Raw genomic sequence first — 18,167 nt, forward strand, 5'->3', positions numbered from 1 at the left:
GGGGCTCACGTTTAATCCTGCCGCATTCTTTTTTTGTGTCGGTCCAACGTCTGGAGCCTCTAGTACATGGTCAAATAGATCTGTCATATTTTTTTTCGTTGATTGATAATTCATATTATGTTATATATAAAATAAAAATAGGAGATGTGGTGTGATTGTCAATGAGACAACTCTCCAAAAGAAGCCAAAATGACACAGAAATTAATAGATCACTGTACAGCCTGCAACAATGAGCAACACCTATACTGCATAGTTAGCTATAAAAGGCCCCAAAATGATAATGTAATATTATTCAAACCAGAAAACTAACGGCCTTATTTATGTGTAAAAAAAGAAAGAAAAACAAATCAAAGAGCTGAAGAGCTCTGAGGGAAAAGACGGCCATTGTTTCAATTTTTAGGGGGGTATCTTTTGATAGTCTACATACAAAGAATGAGCAAAAGAACAGCTAGAACATATAGAAAGGCTAACAATAATGAAACTAATTGTTGTTTATTGTTATTTCATTTCCTTAGTCAAGAATTCATCATAGAGACAATTTGGACCAATGAGATCTGCACCTTCTAAATCAAAACATTTGATTAAAGTTGGGAGTTAATTATCTAAAATTCAATTGAATTTAACAACTACTACAATATATTTTAGAATTTTAATTATGTACAACTGAACGGCAGGCTAAGACCATTCTCAATTTTTTGTGACAGTATTCTCAAGAAAGTGAGGACTGAAAAATCTATTCAGTTTTAATTGTCCATTGATAAAGTTCCCAGTTACAACTCTCATCACAGGGATACATGTACTTATAAAATCAAATATGATTGATATAAGCTGTGTGAAGTTTGTTTCCAGATCCCACATTTTGATATATCTGTAAAATTCATGAATAAATAGCTTTAAACTACAAAAAGCAATATTTAAAAAAAAAATGAAAAAAATAATGACCACTACAATAATTATGTTGGTACGCAAAATTATTTTTTAATTGATGACTACTTATCATATATATACTTAATGTGACATTTTTAATGTTCAGATAAATTAACTTTCATTTTAGTGGGTAATTACTCATCAATTGAGGTGCTCCTTAATTGGAGAAAGATTCTAAAAACATAACTTTACAGAAAGAATGAAAACTGCAGTTACTCTCCCCAATCTCAATAGGTATAAACTACAAAAAGCAACATTTAATTTTTTTTATTTTTTTTTTACCATTTCAATAATTATGTTGGTACACAAAAAAAATTTTATATAGAAGACTACTTATCATATACTAAATGTCACATTTTAAGTGTTCAGAAACATTTACTTTGATTTTAGTGTATAATTACTCATCAATGGAGGTGCTCCTGAATTGGAGGAAGATTCTAAAAACAGAACTTTACAGAAACAATGAAAACTGTCGTTTCTCTCCCCAATCTCATGTATCCCCATTGACATTGTTTACCGCGAAAGTTGACCTACAAATTATCTGATTATAGCCTGAGATTAAAGCATTGCATGTTGGTGTGTGAATCATCTACGCTACAGCAAACATCATTAGGTTTACATTTAACAAATACGGATTTTAAATTAGTATACAAATACTGTGAATGATTTTTATAATGAATAATGGATATCCCTGTGTGGCATTCCAACAATGACGTCACTAGGTTAGATATATTTAGAATATTTCGTAATACTGATTTTTCCGGACTGTAAAAGAAACGTATATAGTGTAAGGGAAAGCTCAATATACGACAATTTCACGAGAAACAGAAGGGAAATGTGTAAACAATGTATTTAAATTCAATCTGTTCTCCTTGTCATCAATTTCAGTATGACATTTTGAGGGGGTTTCCAAACTATCAAAACAAAATGATTGACGTGAGGGAATGATCATACTCTGGCCAACCCCATTAGGGAATTGACGGCTTGAAGCCGTCTTTCCCCAAAAACAAATATGTAACACATCAACAAACGACAACCACTGAATTACAGGCTCCTTACTTAGTTTTCTAGTTTTATATGTTTCTTTGGTTTTTTTTATATATCGGGGCCCTTTATAGCTGACTACACGGTATAGTTTTCTTCATTGTTGACTTTTGTGTGTTGAACTATAATAATTGCTTTATAGACCTACATGTACTTCATTTAAAGTTTGGTGGAAAGATGTCTCATCTATATGTAAAAAAAACCAGTTGGAAGGCCATTTAAGGCTCTCGGCAAGCTAAGTTAAACTAGCTCCTATGGCTGCTTTCGTTAAGGCGAATTTGGACCAACATCAGCATTTGAAAGAACCTCAAATTGTGAAAAGAAATAGTCATTAAAGTTTTTTTTTTGGCAGTACTTTACTTTTTATACGCCCGTCAAAATTTTGACGGGACGTATTATGGTATACAAATGTCCTGTGTCCGTCAGCCTGACCATCCGGCGTTAACATGTCGCACCGTAACTTGAGAACGACTTATCCAAATTTCATGAAACTTTAAATAGTTGTTTCTTATGATGGTCAAATGATCTGTATGCTTTTTGGTGAAAATAAGATTAAAACTTTTTGAGTTACGGCACTTTGTAACTAAAACAGGGGTGTGTTTTTTTCTCATGTCGCACCTTATCTCAAAAGCGATTTTTGATTATTGCTTAAAACTTTACACACTTCTTAGTTATATTAATTTTAAGATCTGTATACTTTTTGGTGATGATTCAAAATTTCATTTTTGAGTTATTCAGTATTTTGTAAAAAAGGGGGAGGGTTTATTTTACATGTTGCGCTGTATCTCAAAACCGATTTATGATAATTGCTTAAAACTTTAAAAACTTCTTTGTTATATTAATCTCAAGCTCTGTATACTTTTTGGTTTTGATTCAAAATTTTATTTTAGTGATATTTAGTTTTTTGAAAGAAAAAAACAGGAGGGGTTTCACATGTCCTGCGGTATCTCAAAAACAATATATGGTTATTGCTTAAAACTTTCTCAGAAACCATTTATGATTTTGCATAAAACTTCTACACAAGACGACGGGCCTATCATGCGCTCATGGCCCAGCTATTTATTGAAACTTTATTTCCTCTGGAATATAATTATTAACAGTTTATTTCATCTGGAATATATTTATTAACAGTTTATTTCATCTGGAATAATGTTGAAAGTTCCAATTTTCAATAGAAACATTCCTATTAGATGTACACTGGTTAAACATTGTAATTTTGGCTTTGGATGACTGATATGTTATGTTCAACTACATGAACTACTTCGACTAAATTAACAGATACAAATTTACAATAACATACATGCCATCTCGAATACCTTAATAAGAAAGTGATTTATGACGGTTTTTATCAACGAACTGTACAGTGATTATTTAAAAACGCACAACAAACTCGACACATTTGGTGAGACGAATGATACAGTAAGAGAAAACTTAAGAAGTATGATATTGCGTTTATTTTGAGTTCTAGGGAACATTTGAAGGCACGTAGTAATTCAATGTATAGTTATTTATTATTGCTTAAGATATTAATACGCAAATGTGTATGCTCGAAAAGATATTCAGCATTGTTTATCTCATAAAATTTATGAAATTGCACCATGTCTGTGCGTTTTGCATCTAGCAGTTTTATCAAACATTCTAAGCAATATCTAAAACTTACAACAATTTATAATTGAATAAATAAACTAACTTGCACATTGATATATTTATATATACTCAAATAAGTTCTAGAGAGGCATTCGAAATTGTTGTCATCCCAAATGTTGTCCTGATTATCGCTTTGAATGCGTCAAGTCCGGATTAATTTATATCGGGGTTATACGGGGTGAGATTAAACTTCCAATAAAGTATTGTTGTGAATGTAGTTGTTATTTATTTAGTCAAAGCATTTGTCTGTCAATTTGAATTTGAATTGATAGGAAATTTGTAGATATATTATTCATTAGTCTCATGTGCATCTACCTCTATTTATTTTTTAAAAGTCTAGAAAAAAATTATTCCCAGTTTGTATCTATCATGTCTATTGACTTGTTTATTTTTGGTTTATTTTAATCCAGAACTGCTTGAGGATGATCGGGCCATTTAATTTATATCACAACTTGATAAAAGTACTACATCTATGCTAATATTATAATATTAAAACAAGAAAACATAATCAGTCAAAACACCTAATGAAAGTTATCGCTTGAAATTATCTTTTGGGAAGGTTTTTGAAAGTGAAATGCGAAAAATGAAATCTTAGGCAATTAAAATGCATACAGCAAGAAAGATAACTCTGCTACATCTCTTACTTCTTATATAGAGTTCTTTCCCTTTGTCCAATGTATGCTAACATTTACTTTATGTAAAATGACCCTGTTACTATAACCTCTGGATTTAACATACAGGGTTTTTTTTTATTATTGAATATAGACCAAAGAGGAGGAATAAATACACTAAAATATCATTTAAAATAGTTAGATAAATTCTCTGAAAAATACTAAAAACATCATTGGAAATATGTGTCTCAGAAGTAATAATTACCATTTTACATTTTGATACCATTGTTGCAACAAACATCATGCTAAACATGTTCTTGAGGATGCATACACTTTAGGCTTCTAAAATTGGAAAATTTTCTTGTTATCTATAATGGAAATTGAAATTTAGGGCTAAATTTTATTTAAATCAGATTTTGATCAATGATATGTAGATTAATTTTAAAACAATATATTTTCAATTTAGCCAAGCTGATTAAAATATCGCTATTTTGCTGATAATACATGGTCCATTATGGATGTAAAACTTCCATGTTTAACATTGTTTTGAAGCCCTTTTCTGGAAACTTGTTTTTGTAGAAATGATACACACATTGACACATTATTTCCCTTGGTTGACATACAGTTTATTGGAGACTTTTGAAAGACTTCTTCTTTAAAGATAATAGAAATACGATTATTCAGCATACAAATTTAATTTTTATCTCATATTTTTTACAGTTACAAATGTATGTAGGTTGTGGTTCATAAGGATTGAAAGTTTTGATTCACTTCACATAATTTGAACAATTATTAATATTTTACTTGATCATCACATACACATTATATATGTTCCGGACAATATGAGTATTTGGACCATACGCGTATGGTCATGACCATATGCGTATACTCATATGGTCCGACCATACGCGTATGGTCGGACCATATGAGTATTATACTCGTTTGGTTATTAACGGGCCGGACCATATGAGTATTTGGACCATATAGGGTTTTTTTTTCAAATTACATTATAAACGTTTTAATAATACACAAACTTTATCTAAAAAAACAGTGATGGTTACATGACAATTTGTTAATTTTATAATCCAAAAACTACGTAAAAATTAAATATTGATGCCATAGTTAGTTTTCATCACTAGTTACATTCTTGCATGTAGGTTTGGGGTGACATTCACTTCCACAGGGTGTCATAGCTTTTTTGCATTTGCAAGAAATTTGTGCACAATCCTTTTCATTTACACCTTTTGTTTGTGAGTTAAAAGCTAGCCTTTTTGCAGCTGCGTACAGTGATACCGAGGTCTTTGGCCATTTTGATGTCTACGGTGTTTTTAAGAAGCTCTAGATCTCAAATATCGTAAAATGACTGCAATACACCATATTCACCAGACAACTTAAATAAACTATGTTACTTTCCGGTGACTTCTTGTGTAACAGTTCATTAAGAAATATTTTTTTAGTCGACATATTGCCATTCACTCGTATTAACAAAAATGCAAAACGGTAATGACCATCGGTAATGACCGTCGGTATAAAATGTGTTTATTTTAAATTTGACAATTAAGTAAAATAAACTTCTTATGTTTATCTAGCTTATAATTTAATTATAATATAATAATAAAATTACCTATATGATAGCGTCTTTTTAATGAACGGTCATACCATGTGAAGAGTTTAAAAGTATTAAAAGTAAACTGTAACAGAGTGTTAATAACCCCGACCATACGCATACGGTCGGACCATATGAGTATATACCCATATGGTGATGACCATACGCGTATGGTCCAAATACTCATATGGTCCGGAACATATACAATTTATAAGAATATTTTCTTTTTATCAAAAATTCAAATATATTATGTCCCTTAGGTCTGATGTACTCTATTTCATGCTTAAAACATAGATTGTATAGTTACATTAGCACAGGTTTTAAAGCATACAAGTCAGTCCACGTTTTATCTCTTAGTATACATATATAAATTTGGTCTACACTACAAAGTTCAAAGTACATATATAAATTTGGTCTACACTACAGTTCAATATAGTTTGATAACATATTTAAATTTTAAAATGTATTTTTTGTTTATGTTCAATACAGCTAATTTTAAATTTTAAATTTTTGAAAATACAATGGATGATCAAGCAAACATGCTTGTGAATTATCTTATCATGCCATTAGTTAGCCTTGGATTGAAATGATAAATTCTTCCTTCTCCAGTACATCATATAACATCAGTAGTTCATTTAAAATTTCTTTTCTCAAAAATGATGTCATGTTTTAAGGCTTAGCTATTGGAAAACATGTTGTTAAAATGGAAATGATGCTTCTTTTCCTGAAAAAAATCTGGCTAATTACACTTGCATTGAAAAGGAAATGTCAATAAGGATATCACTGATCAAAATATAATATTAGAGGTCATGAAAGGTCAGAATCTGTAATGAGGGAAAACGTCAAGAAATGACAAATGATTTATCAAATACTGGTAGTAGACCCAGTGTTTTGTTGTAGTAAGTCCCGATGGTATAAGCATTCGAGGAATAATAAAAACTGGAAGATAATTGTGTAGAATCTTTTTTAATTGGTTTATAAAGAGAGAGAAAGAGGCCTTAATCATGCCATAAATTACAATACATAAATCTAGAGACAAAGATGTGTATATAAATGTTAGACATCATTAATTGTTGGTTAAAGTTCTTTATTTTCTAATATCCTGCATCTGTTCACAAGTCTCCAGTGCACAGAAAGAGTAGTCAACAATGAGCAAAAAATTCTGTTTACAACCTTTTCTAAGGGGCAGCTATCTTGAAATTATAGTGAGGTGTGAGCTTTTACTCAATAACGAAGGCCTCACAACCCTGTGTAAGAACAAAGAATGATTTAATGTCAGATAGATATACTCTGATCAAAGGCATTGAACAATGATGAATTTGTGGTTTTAAAAATTGCTTTATAGTTTTTATGGCAGTTGATTTTTTGCCAGTTTTTTTTTTTTAATAGAATACAATATAGATCTAGTTATAAGCCATGAAACAGCTGATGAACAATGAGTATTACCTGTGATGTAAAGTACACATCATAATCTCTATTCTTCTATTTATACAGAGGTCATACAAGGTCACTGATAGAACAGTGTGTCTTATAGCTGTAGAAATACTCAAGGGATACACTTTTTGAAACTTTTATTTTTTATGTGAGAATTGACTTAAAATAGGTTATATGACATATAAATCAACAATTTTTATTCTAAATTATAATGTATAAGAGTCCCAAAACAATTGAATAGTATTTTGTATGCCTGGAATGTTTTGAGGAATACATGATAGGTATGTCTTATGTTCTATATATGGTTGTCTGTAGTACGACATGGAATATGTTAGTGTCTGAAATGATTTGTTATAAATTCTGAAAGTTCAGATGTTCAATAATGTCACAAAGGACTCGTAGTACACCAGCACTAACATTATGCATCCCTAAAAAGTCAGAGTGTCCTTTTGTTGTTAAAAAATACAGCAACCTAACAACAACTAATTATAAAAAACCTCAAATTCTGATCAATTTTTGGAAAATGACGCAGTCATTGTTCCATAACTGCCGACCTGATTTCTCTGCCTACCGCGCTTGGTTTCGTATTTACTAATTTCAATACAAACTGGAGGAATGTGCTTGTGTTATCATTATGCATGAGCATTGTGTAGTAATCAGCCAGGAACCAGTTTACAAACAAACTGGTTTCTGTTTGTATTCCACTACAGAAGAAAGTGTTGTAGTTTGACAGGAACCAGTCCAGAATTTTGTAAACTACAAAACGTAATCGGTTATTATCATTCCGTTTTGGTGTTTCATACCGACTTATATGGTTTGAATAAGCTTAAGACCCTTCAAACATTAATGTGATAGGTATATTAAAGACTGTTTTACAAAAGGATGAAACTGTTTTGCTTTAAAAGTCGTACTATAGTGATATATGTTATGTACGGATTTCCACTCTCATTGGTTAATTTCTTCTTTTACACGTGCTTTTGAAACTTCCTGTTTAAACATCGCAAGTTTTAAAATTGTTCGGGAATCATTTCAAGCAGTTTCTTCTTCTCTTTGATGATGGAAAATAGGTTTTCTCAAGAAAATACCGCAAACGATCGCAGAGGAATTGAAACGTACAAGTCAAGTCGGCACCTGGTTAAATTGGCATCTAGTCAAATCGGCACCTATTTGACGTCAATTCGGCTTCCAATAATATTTATTATAATATTTTCTATTCAATTAATTAATAACTGTTACCAAGTACATAGTGAATATTAGGTAAACAACGAGACCAAAGTGAATATGTTGTTGTGTATAAAAGTAAACAACGAAGCTATTGTTTTAACCATTAGACAATTATTAAAATTAAATGGAAAACTATGAGTCCCTTTCAATAAATCAAACTTTCATGCCAAATAATTAGCAAATTTAAGGTTGTTTTTTTTCAGTAATGTTTAAACAGCATTAAACAAACAATCCTGTAAAAGACTCAACTGGTTAAATAATGCATAAAAATATCCAATAAGGCTATTTTATTTTTTTCTGGGACGCCTTCCTAAGACGTTCGTAGGAAGGCTTCCTAAGAAGGCGTCCCAGAAAAAAATTAACATAGCCTTGTGGTCATAGGAAGGTGTCCCAGAATAAAATTTAAAAAGCCTTGCCAGACGTAATAATTATTTGGACTACTCATATATCATTAAAAATACACCAAAAAATTCATGTAGTTGAGAAAAATAAATACATTCAAAATGTACATGAACATCCAAAAAAGTGAAAGTTAGTATTAACTCTTTTTGCTTTAAAAATTTACAACTGCATATAAGTATTGAATGCTTTTTTTTTGTAAATTCATTGAGGTGTAAAAGCGTTGACCGAAGTACTTTTTGTATGAAGCGCATAAGCGCTTCATTCTAAAAATGTGCACACGGTCAACGCTTTTGCAACCCTATGAGGTTACAAAAAGAAACATTCAATACTTATAATTACTTTTTTTAGCTAGGATCATGAAAACACGAATTTTATAACTTTTTTATTCAATTCATCTGTGCACTTTATTGTGGGACCACGTGTTATCATGAATGAAAAGTTTTATTGAGTGATGCAATTGCTTGAGGAATAACATGTGATGTGCAGTTAGCCAATCAGAATAAAGTATTATAATGAAACATATATCAAATGTAATTATAACAAAATACATTACGTTGTAAGAGTTATCTCCCCAAACACTGTTTTTCTTGTGGCCACCTCTCCTTCGTAACCGTAAAAGATTTTATTTTACCAAATTGCTCGTTACATATTTAGGATAAGAATATTCGTTTGAACCATAGCTCTATGGGGACTCCATATGAGAGTTATTCCCCCTTTTTCATTTGATTCAAGCGATATGCATTTTCAACTGGTAAACCATAACTGATAGAGACCTAGGGTCTTCATGAGGTCATTGGTACTAAAAATGAAAATGAGGTCAATGTCAAAGGTCAAGGTCATATTATAAATTTTGATTTTGGCTTATTTTCACTTCTTTTCAAATACTGTATGACATTTTGACAAATAATTTTTCATAAATTATTAGTTGCGACATGTCCTTACTTGTATATTTTGGTTGAAAGGCTGCGCATACAATAAAAGGGAGTTTTTGTCCATCTTACATTTAAAATTACGCGTCAAGTGGTAGTTCTCATTAACCAAACATATTAAAGACCTAGGATATTTTGAATTCAAGGTCCATGGTTTGTGACCTTGAAATTGAGGTCAAGGTCATAGGTTAATAGGACGTCATAAAGCCATAGGAACTAACATTTTAAACTGATTTTTCATATTTCAATATAAAAATAGATCTTTTCTAGTGGAAAGACTTCAATTATTCTCTGAACAATTTGTTTTTAATTTACATCATATTTTGTGGGAGAAGGGGGTTCAGACTATGTGGTATCAGGTCTGTTTGCGCCCAATACACTTTCGCACCTCGCACGTTCACACCCAAGGTCCATTCGCACTCTACTCATTCGCGCCCAATTTTAATTCAAATTCAAGTTGAATAATTGGAAAATCATGATTGTTGTTTTAAATTGCTTTGGTGTAAATACTGAATGTATTTTTAGCTTGGTATGAGTAAAACATTGAAGATTTTAAAGGAAAAACACAAAAGATAATTGTTTTTAAGCCCTTTGAACTGAAACAACGAAACAATAAAATATAGGAACCAAAATATAGCAATCCACTATTATAACCAAAACATGATAAAATTTATTCAACACACAGAAAAAAAATAGTCAGAATCTCACTTCATTATGAAAGAGGTCAATGAAACAAAGTATAGCAATACACTAACCAAAACATGATTAAGAGTTATTCAACGCTAAATAAAACGTTGACAAAATACTACTTTATTTAGAAAGGATTATTATTATCTTTAACAATACGCTATCCAAAACATGATTAAGATTTATTCAACACAAAAAAAAAAATGCTGTCTCACTTTATTTTGAGACAATGACAACAATTATACTTATAAGAAAACACTTGCTTACAGAGTTATTAAACACAAAACCAATTAAGATTAGTTGCGAACATGTAGGGTGATAAAGTGAAAGGGGGCGAACATGAGTTGGTGCAAACGTGAATGGGCGCGAACGGACCCGGATTCAGCCTATGTACCAGTGAGAAATATAGAAGCCTTTATACGGTATTTATTTGTACAATTCAGGTAGTCTTGACCTATTCATTTGTCTTAAAAAAAAAACCAGCCAGTTGGCACCTTCACTTCACACACACACATATACGAATATCAATTATATGCTTACGAGACATGTTGCATTGTTAAACTAATTACGGTATGTGAAAATCAAGACTTGCATAAAAACTATCCCAATATTAGAGACAGTGGCGTCATTTTTCTTCAGAGCTTTCAGCTCTTTGATTAAGGAGAGAAGTGTCACTAATAAAGATATGTCCTGTTCATTTCCATGAATCAATCATCTGCATTTAGATAAAATTAATTTTGTCTATGTCCAAATGTCCAAATAGAATGTTCAGCCTTATGAGCATATTATCCTCACATGTATGTCATATAGTTATTACAAATATTATCCTCACATGTATGTCATATAGTTATTACAAATATTATCCTCACATGTATGTCATATAGTTATTACAAATATTATCTTCACATGTATGTCATATAGTTATTACAAATATTATCTTCACATGTATGTCATATAGTTATTACAAATATTATCCTCACATGTATGTCATATAGTTATTACAAATATTATCTTCACATGTATGTCATATAGTTATTACAAATATTATCTTCACATGTATGTCATATAGTTATTACAAATATTATCCTCACATGTATGTCATATAGTTATTACAAATATTATCCTCACATGTATGTCATACAGTTATTACAAATATTATCCTCACATGTATGTCATATAGTTATTACAAATATTATCCTCACATGTATGTCATATAGTTATTACAAATATTATCCTCACATGTATGTCATATAGTTATTACAAATATTATCCTCACATGTATGTCATATAGTTATTAATACAAATATTTATTGACATTGATGACGGTATGATCCCCTCTTAATGTTTCTTATTTATTGACATTGATGACGGTATGAACCTCTCTTAATGTTTCTTATTTCTTGGATTTCATCATCACATGCTGGAATTCTAAATGATGTGATATAAATTTAAAAAAAAATTGATACCCTGACCTCTTTTCGGAACTGTATTATAATATTGCTAGTTATAAAGACTTGGTTTTTCAATCTTTTCTTTGTATATTTTCAGGAAAGAACAGAAATAGAGGGATCATTGTTTGTATACAAAAGGTAAGTTCATTTATAGGATAAAAAATCAATGAAATGATATGTAAAAGGTATTAAAACAATCACCAAAATTATTGTTGAGTACTACAGACTATATCAACCATCAACACCTGATGTCCCCTCAAAGTATGCCTATACCTGAGAAATCCAGGAACATTTCATGTCCCCCACCCCCTTAGAATAATTTCAGACCTGTTAATGTAAATTATTTTGTTTCTAGACAGCACTTTTGATCAATGCAATATAATTTAGAATTTGATGTTTTTATACCTGTATATTAAAGTGAATGTGTTTACTCTAATTTTAAGTAGACAGCAGGTATTACATTTGCTGGCAGCCTCTCAGGGGAATACACAGACAGGTAGATAGGTAATATAATGAGATGCTAATTAAACTGGGTAAAACCCTCTCATCTTGTCCAACATTCTGTCAAACTAGGGGCTATAAAGTAAATTACACCTAGGTGTTGTATTGTGGTTTACCAACCTTTCAATTAACCCTTCTATAGTATATTACTTCTAAGAATCTGAGATGAATTAAAGATGAGACTTTAATTACACCATTTCAATCATAGTTTTGTAATTAGATTGTTTTAAGATTCTCTCTTCTTATCCTTATTTCCTGACTTGATCTGCGATGTGATTTCACATATTTAGTTAGAAATTGGATTTTATTCTGAAAATGAGTGATTTAGCTGCAGTTTGTATCGTTAAGTTAAATTTTGGTTTGTTTTTGATTTTTGCAGGATTTTTGTTTAATTGTGGTGGGAGAGAGTTTGAGGTTTTAAAATTCTAGATTTGAAGATGAATTTGCCAAATTTTAAGTGAAATTTGTACAAATCTAGTAGGTTCAAGCTTTGTAAATAATTTATAAGTTAAATTTTTCAAACCGATTAATTCAATTTTCTTTAAATTTTGTGGGATCTAGATCTGAAAGTTTCATTACCTGTAATTTGTTAAAATTCAAGATTTACATGAATAGTAATCTAACACGTTGGAACCTATAAATTTGGCTTCCTTCTACTAATAGTAATATCTCAAAGGAAAAACATTTAATCAAGTTTTGAAATATCCCAAATGTTGCTTTAACAAGGTTAACAAAGCAGGTTCTACTTCTTATAATTAATCAATTCAAAAACAAACAAAAAAGGCCTATTAATGTATATCTGATTTCATCTCATAATAAAATTTAAGATCTTCTCCATCAGATAATAATTACATCATATGGGTGTTATTCCCTGATAGATAGTGCAGTAATGCACATGACTTGCACCTGAACATCAACAGTTACCATCCAAACTGATATCATATCTAATCAACTAAAGGGAAGAGATGTCTGTCTTCCAGTTGCAGATAGTGACACATGTATGTCATGTATATAAACATTCCGGTTAAAGCCTTAGTGAGTCTTTCTAGCAGATAGTGACACATGTATATGAACATTCCGGTTAAAACCTTAGTGTAGTTTCTTACATATACTTATACTTTTCATCTAATAGTAACAAGGCTCAATTCATGTCATTCAATAGATTGTCATGGAATTTTGTTTCAAGACTCAGTCACAAAATGAAAGAGGGACAAAAGATACCAAAGGGACAGTCAAACTCATATAAATCTAAAACAAACTGACAACGCCATGGCTAAAAATGAAAAGACAAACAAACAACAACACACATGACACAACATAGAAAACTAAAGAACAAACAACACGAACCCCACCTAAAAAACTAGGGGTGATCTCAGGTGCTCTGGAAGGGTATGCAAATCCTGCTCCACATGTGGCACCCGTCGTGTTGCTTATGTGATAACAAATCCGGTAAATAGTCTAATTCGGTAGGTCACATTCATGAAAGGGAAAGCGTTAAGACGAAGATCTATTGCTGGTCAAATAAAAGTTCAAGAGACATCTTTATATCAATTTTATATTTCCAGTGTAAACTGACTTAACCAGAACTAGCCATATTTATGCCAGACCATTCATTAGGAGGCGGTACCCGGTACTTTTTCCCTCCTATGCTATTGACAAGTACCACCTAAATGTAGGAATTTTTATATAAGATATTCATGGAATAAATTGAAAAGTACCACCTAGAAACGGGGAAAGTACCAATCAACATGAAATATAATGAAACCCCTGTTATGCCCATACAAAATTACAAATTATTGTCATAAAAAAGGAGGATATGTATTGTTGACCTGTGAAAACTAGAAAACTAATTTCCAGAAAGATTAAATGTGTCTTTTGCATTTTTTTAGGACCTTTGAACATGTTGAAGGTCTTAGTCTGTGTTAGATTTATAGATTAATATTGTCCATGATCACAGCTGTAGTGCCTGTCCAGAGATTTATAGATTAATATTGTCCATGATCACAGCTGTAGTGCCTGTCCAGAGATTCAATGTTAACTTCCAAAATAGAGATCAATACAGCATTACTGAAATAGACCAATTTGTCACTTGTCAGACCTCTGCAGATAATGAAAGCTGTGTTCTTGAAGTAGACATGAAAGTTTATCACCCTTAAAAAGGAGAAATGTTTAACTTTAATCATTGTAGCTAATCAGGGCTCTTCCTTGCCATGTAATAAACAGATGTGTCAATCATAGTATAAAATGGGACATAGTATATTGTTTAATTCCCAATGGTAAAGATTTAATGTTTAGAAAACAAAAGAAGCTTTCCTGGGAAATGACTAGTTATCTTCTGTGGAAATGAATCTAACCTCAACTTGTTTTATATTACCCCAAAAAAATCAATTAAGAATGAGTTATTGAACTTGGATTAAAGAAGCTGTCATAGTATATAAGACAACAGACAGTGTTACATACAGAAAGACAGTCCTAGATAGAATTATGAAGTTTGTCTTATAATAATTACTTTGTCTTTGTCCTGTGAAGGAAATTGAGCGTTTCAACAATCTTAGCAAAGAAAAGTCTTTTGACTGGTGGAAATCGGTCTCTGTTTATTGCTGACAAGAAGTTCAATACGTTTGATTTTAAAAGGAAATCGGTTAAGTTGTTACAGACTTCCTTGATTAGTGCAAAAGGTTCATGGATATGAATGGTGTATGCTGTAAGAAATGTTGGAAAGGGGAGATTTGATTAAATTTAAAAACTAATAAAAAGTCATATATGTGTAAGTAAATCCCAGCAGTTATAGAAGGTATGTGTTCAGTTGTAAGATATGTTGGGAATGGAGGTTTCAATAATAAAAAAAGCCATATATCTTCTATAATGTCCAGAATTTACAGCTGACCTATTACTTATGTCCTGTGCTGTCCTGGCTGTCATACTCCTCTATTATCATACAAACTTGTCCATTATTGAACTAGACAAATTGTTTTAGATGAAGCAGTATGTATAATAACTATGAGCTTGTTTTGTTTATGAAATACAAATATTAGAAATTGTGAAATAGGATTTTGAAAGGGGTATTTTTTTCAGGGTTAAGGAAAATCCTCAAATTTGAAAAAAAAGATATATTCACAAATAGATTTTGTTCTGAAAACAGAACAGCTTCACTGGTTTATAGTTAAATCTGATGTCTGTCTTTGTAATGTTTCATTGCTGTTTAAATCTGATGTCTGTCTTTGTAATGTTTCATTGCTGTTTAAATCTGATATCTGTCTTTGTAATGTTTCATAAATCTGATATCTGTCTTTGTAATGTTTCATAAATCTGATATCTGTCTTTGTAATGTTTCATAAATCTGATATCTGTCTTTGTAATGTTTCATAAATCTGATATCTGTCTTTGTAATGTTTCATTGCTGTTTAAAAGAGCAATTCTTAGATAATGTTATATTTTTGGAAAATCAATCATTTTACAATACTATTTCTCCATTGAGAATTTAAGGAGGACACAGTGTCTATTACATAGAATATTGAATTTTAAATCATTTCTTTAAAATGTGAAATCTACTCTGATCTTGTTTGTATTAAACTTCTAATTAAAAAAAATATTTTTTTCTGATCAAAAACGTATCTGTTTATAATCTCTTAAATAGTTTAGGGTGATCTCTGCTCAATCTAGATAGATACAGGTACTTCCCTACTTATCAGAATGAATTGTTTTTGATTTAGAAAATTAAGTCCTATTATTTTGTTTATTTTGTTCCTTTGGTATTGCCTGATTGCTTGGTCCAATTGGTTACACATTATAATAAGGCTCTCAGTATCTTCTCTTTACAAGATTTATGGCAGGCAGGTTTGTTCAGTAAAACAATTTATTAGAAGTAATACAAGAAATTTAATCTTAAATATACAAATTATGTACTTATATTCTTATCGGTATGACTTTCAGGATTATAATCTATAGCCATCTTTTGAGTAAACCTTTGGCAGAGCCATGATCAGAACATCTTGTGTTATCTTAATAAATTTACACTACATTACCTCAGAGAAGGTAACATGTGTTTTGTTCTAGATTAGAACTGGGGCTTTCCACTTAATCCAGGAACATATTTTCTCAATGAAATTACAGGGATATTGATTTCTGAATCAATTGACTGTAGAAATCTAGCCCCAAGTGAGATTTACATACAGTTTTTACTGTGTCAGAATGTTCTGTTCTCATTTTACTATTTTTTGATGATTTTTTAAAGACCATAAGCTGTCTAGAAAAAGTTGATAAACTGAATAAGGTTTTCCTATCAAGAGTCTATATTAAGATTGCTCCTTCTTAATCCATTTTCAATTACCAGTACTATAACTTGAGAATCTTACAATAGAATAATTTATGATAAAGGAAACAGATGACAATGGTGGAAACATAGGAAGGGAAATTTACATTCTTACTTCATGTGGCAGAAATAATGAAACTAATAAAAAAGTGATTGTACAATCAAAAATATTATTAAAATTCTAGGATCTAAAAAGAGTTATACTATATTTTATTTTTATTTTTTGGTACTGACGTGATGTTTTTCATAGGCAGATCCAGCCCCCCTTTTCGTGCAAAAAACTTGGTTGATTATATAGGAATCACTGAAGCATGATTGGAGCAGGCCCCCTTATGAAAAGTTCTGGATCTGCCACTGTTTTTTGCTTAATATAAAATTTTAATGTAGAGGAACAGTATTTTATTTTTGCTTTTTTAGTATTTGTCAGATAATCTGTAGTCCTTGCTATTTTATCCATGTTCACTATTTTTTCCAACAGTAAGAAAAGGCCAGAATGTGCGACTTATTCATATACATGTAATCATATCTATAAACATGATTATATGTACAAGTCATACACCAGTTTTCTGATGTCAGAGAGAGTGCAATATTACTTAGCCTAATTAAGACCACCAATTTAATTAAAATACATGCATTTTCCTTCAATGTTCTGTATTACAAAGCAAGAAAACTATAACTTTGACTTTCCTGTACTTAAGTTTGATTAACGACTCAGTTGTGGTATATTTAACTTATTGTTATAAAAAAGAAACATCTTTGAAAGACTTGATTTGAGTTTTTACATTGCTATATACTATTTTGTGCCAATAGATTAAGTATCTATCAGTAGTTTAGAGGATTTGATTAAGTATTGAGAGACCTATGGTGATAGACACGAGAATGAAGAAATAAATGATGGTTTAATGAGTGAACATAAAATAAATAAATATTATATCTACATAGACACAAGTATGAAGAAATAAATGATTGTTCAATGAGTGAAAAGATCATAAAATAAATAAATATTATATCTACCGGTACACCCAGATTTTCCACATGTGATTATGTTCTGTAATGATTATTACTCTATCTTAAGGATATACACCTCTGAGGAGCCAAAAAATTCTAGAATTAAACTTGTTCTTAACATGATTTTTGGGTTAATAAGACTGTAACAAAATAATTGGTGAAGAAAAAATCATATGGTGGTGCACTTCTTTTATTGCTATAGCCCTTTGAAAATGCCCAATTTTGATGATTTTCCCAGTTTTCATTGATTTTTACCTATTTTTTGGCTATAATGGTGAACAAAATCACAGTTCCACAATTAAACTCTATAAAAGAGGGACAAAAGATACCAAAAGGACAGTCAAACTCATACATCTAAAACAAACTGAACACGCCATGGCTAAA

At 30.8% G+C, this 18,167-nt stretch overlaps 2 protein-coding genes across 2 annotated transcripts in view; one reads left to right on the plus strand and one right to left on the minus strand.

The window, feature by feature from the left end:
- The window catches only part of LOC143062216 (muscle calcium channel subunit alpha-1-like), a 157,440-nt gene that overhangs the window by 128,466 nt on the left and 10,807 nt on the right, over positions 1 to 18,167 (minus strand). The gene's annotated exons all lie outside the window — the stretch shown is intronic.
- The window catches only part of LOC143062385 (uncharacterized), a 97,355-nt gene that overhangs the window by 10,708 nt on the left and 68,480 nt on the right, over positions 1 to 18,167 (plus strand). Inside the window, exon 2 of the mRNA XM_076234099.1 lies at positions 12,060 to 12,100. Within this exon, the coding sequence (XP_076090214.1) occupies positions 12,060 to 12,100 (41 nt within the window). The remainder of the gene's footprint in view (positions 1 to 12,059; positions 12,101 to 18,167) is intronic.

This window comes from Mytilus galloprovincialis, chromosome 1, assembly GCF_965363235.1.
Source record: "Mytilus galloprovincialis chromosome 1, xbMytGall1.hap1.1, whole genome shotgun sequence".
NCBI classification, from domain to species: Eukaryota; Metazoa; Mollusca; class Bivalvia; order Mytilida; family Mytilidae; genus Mytilus; species Mytilus galloprovincialis.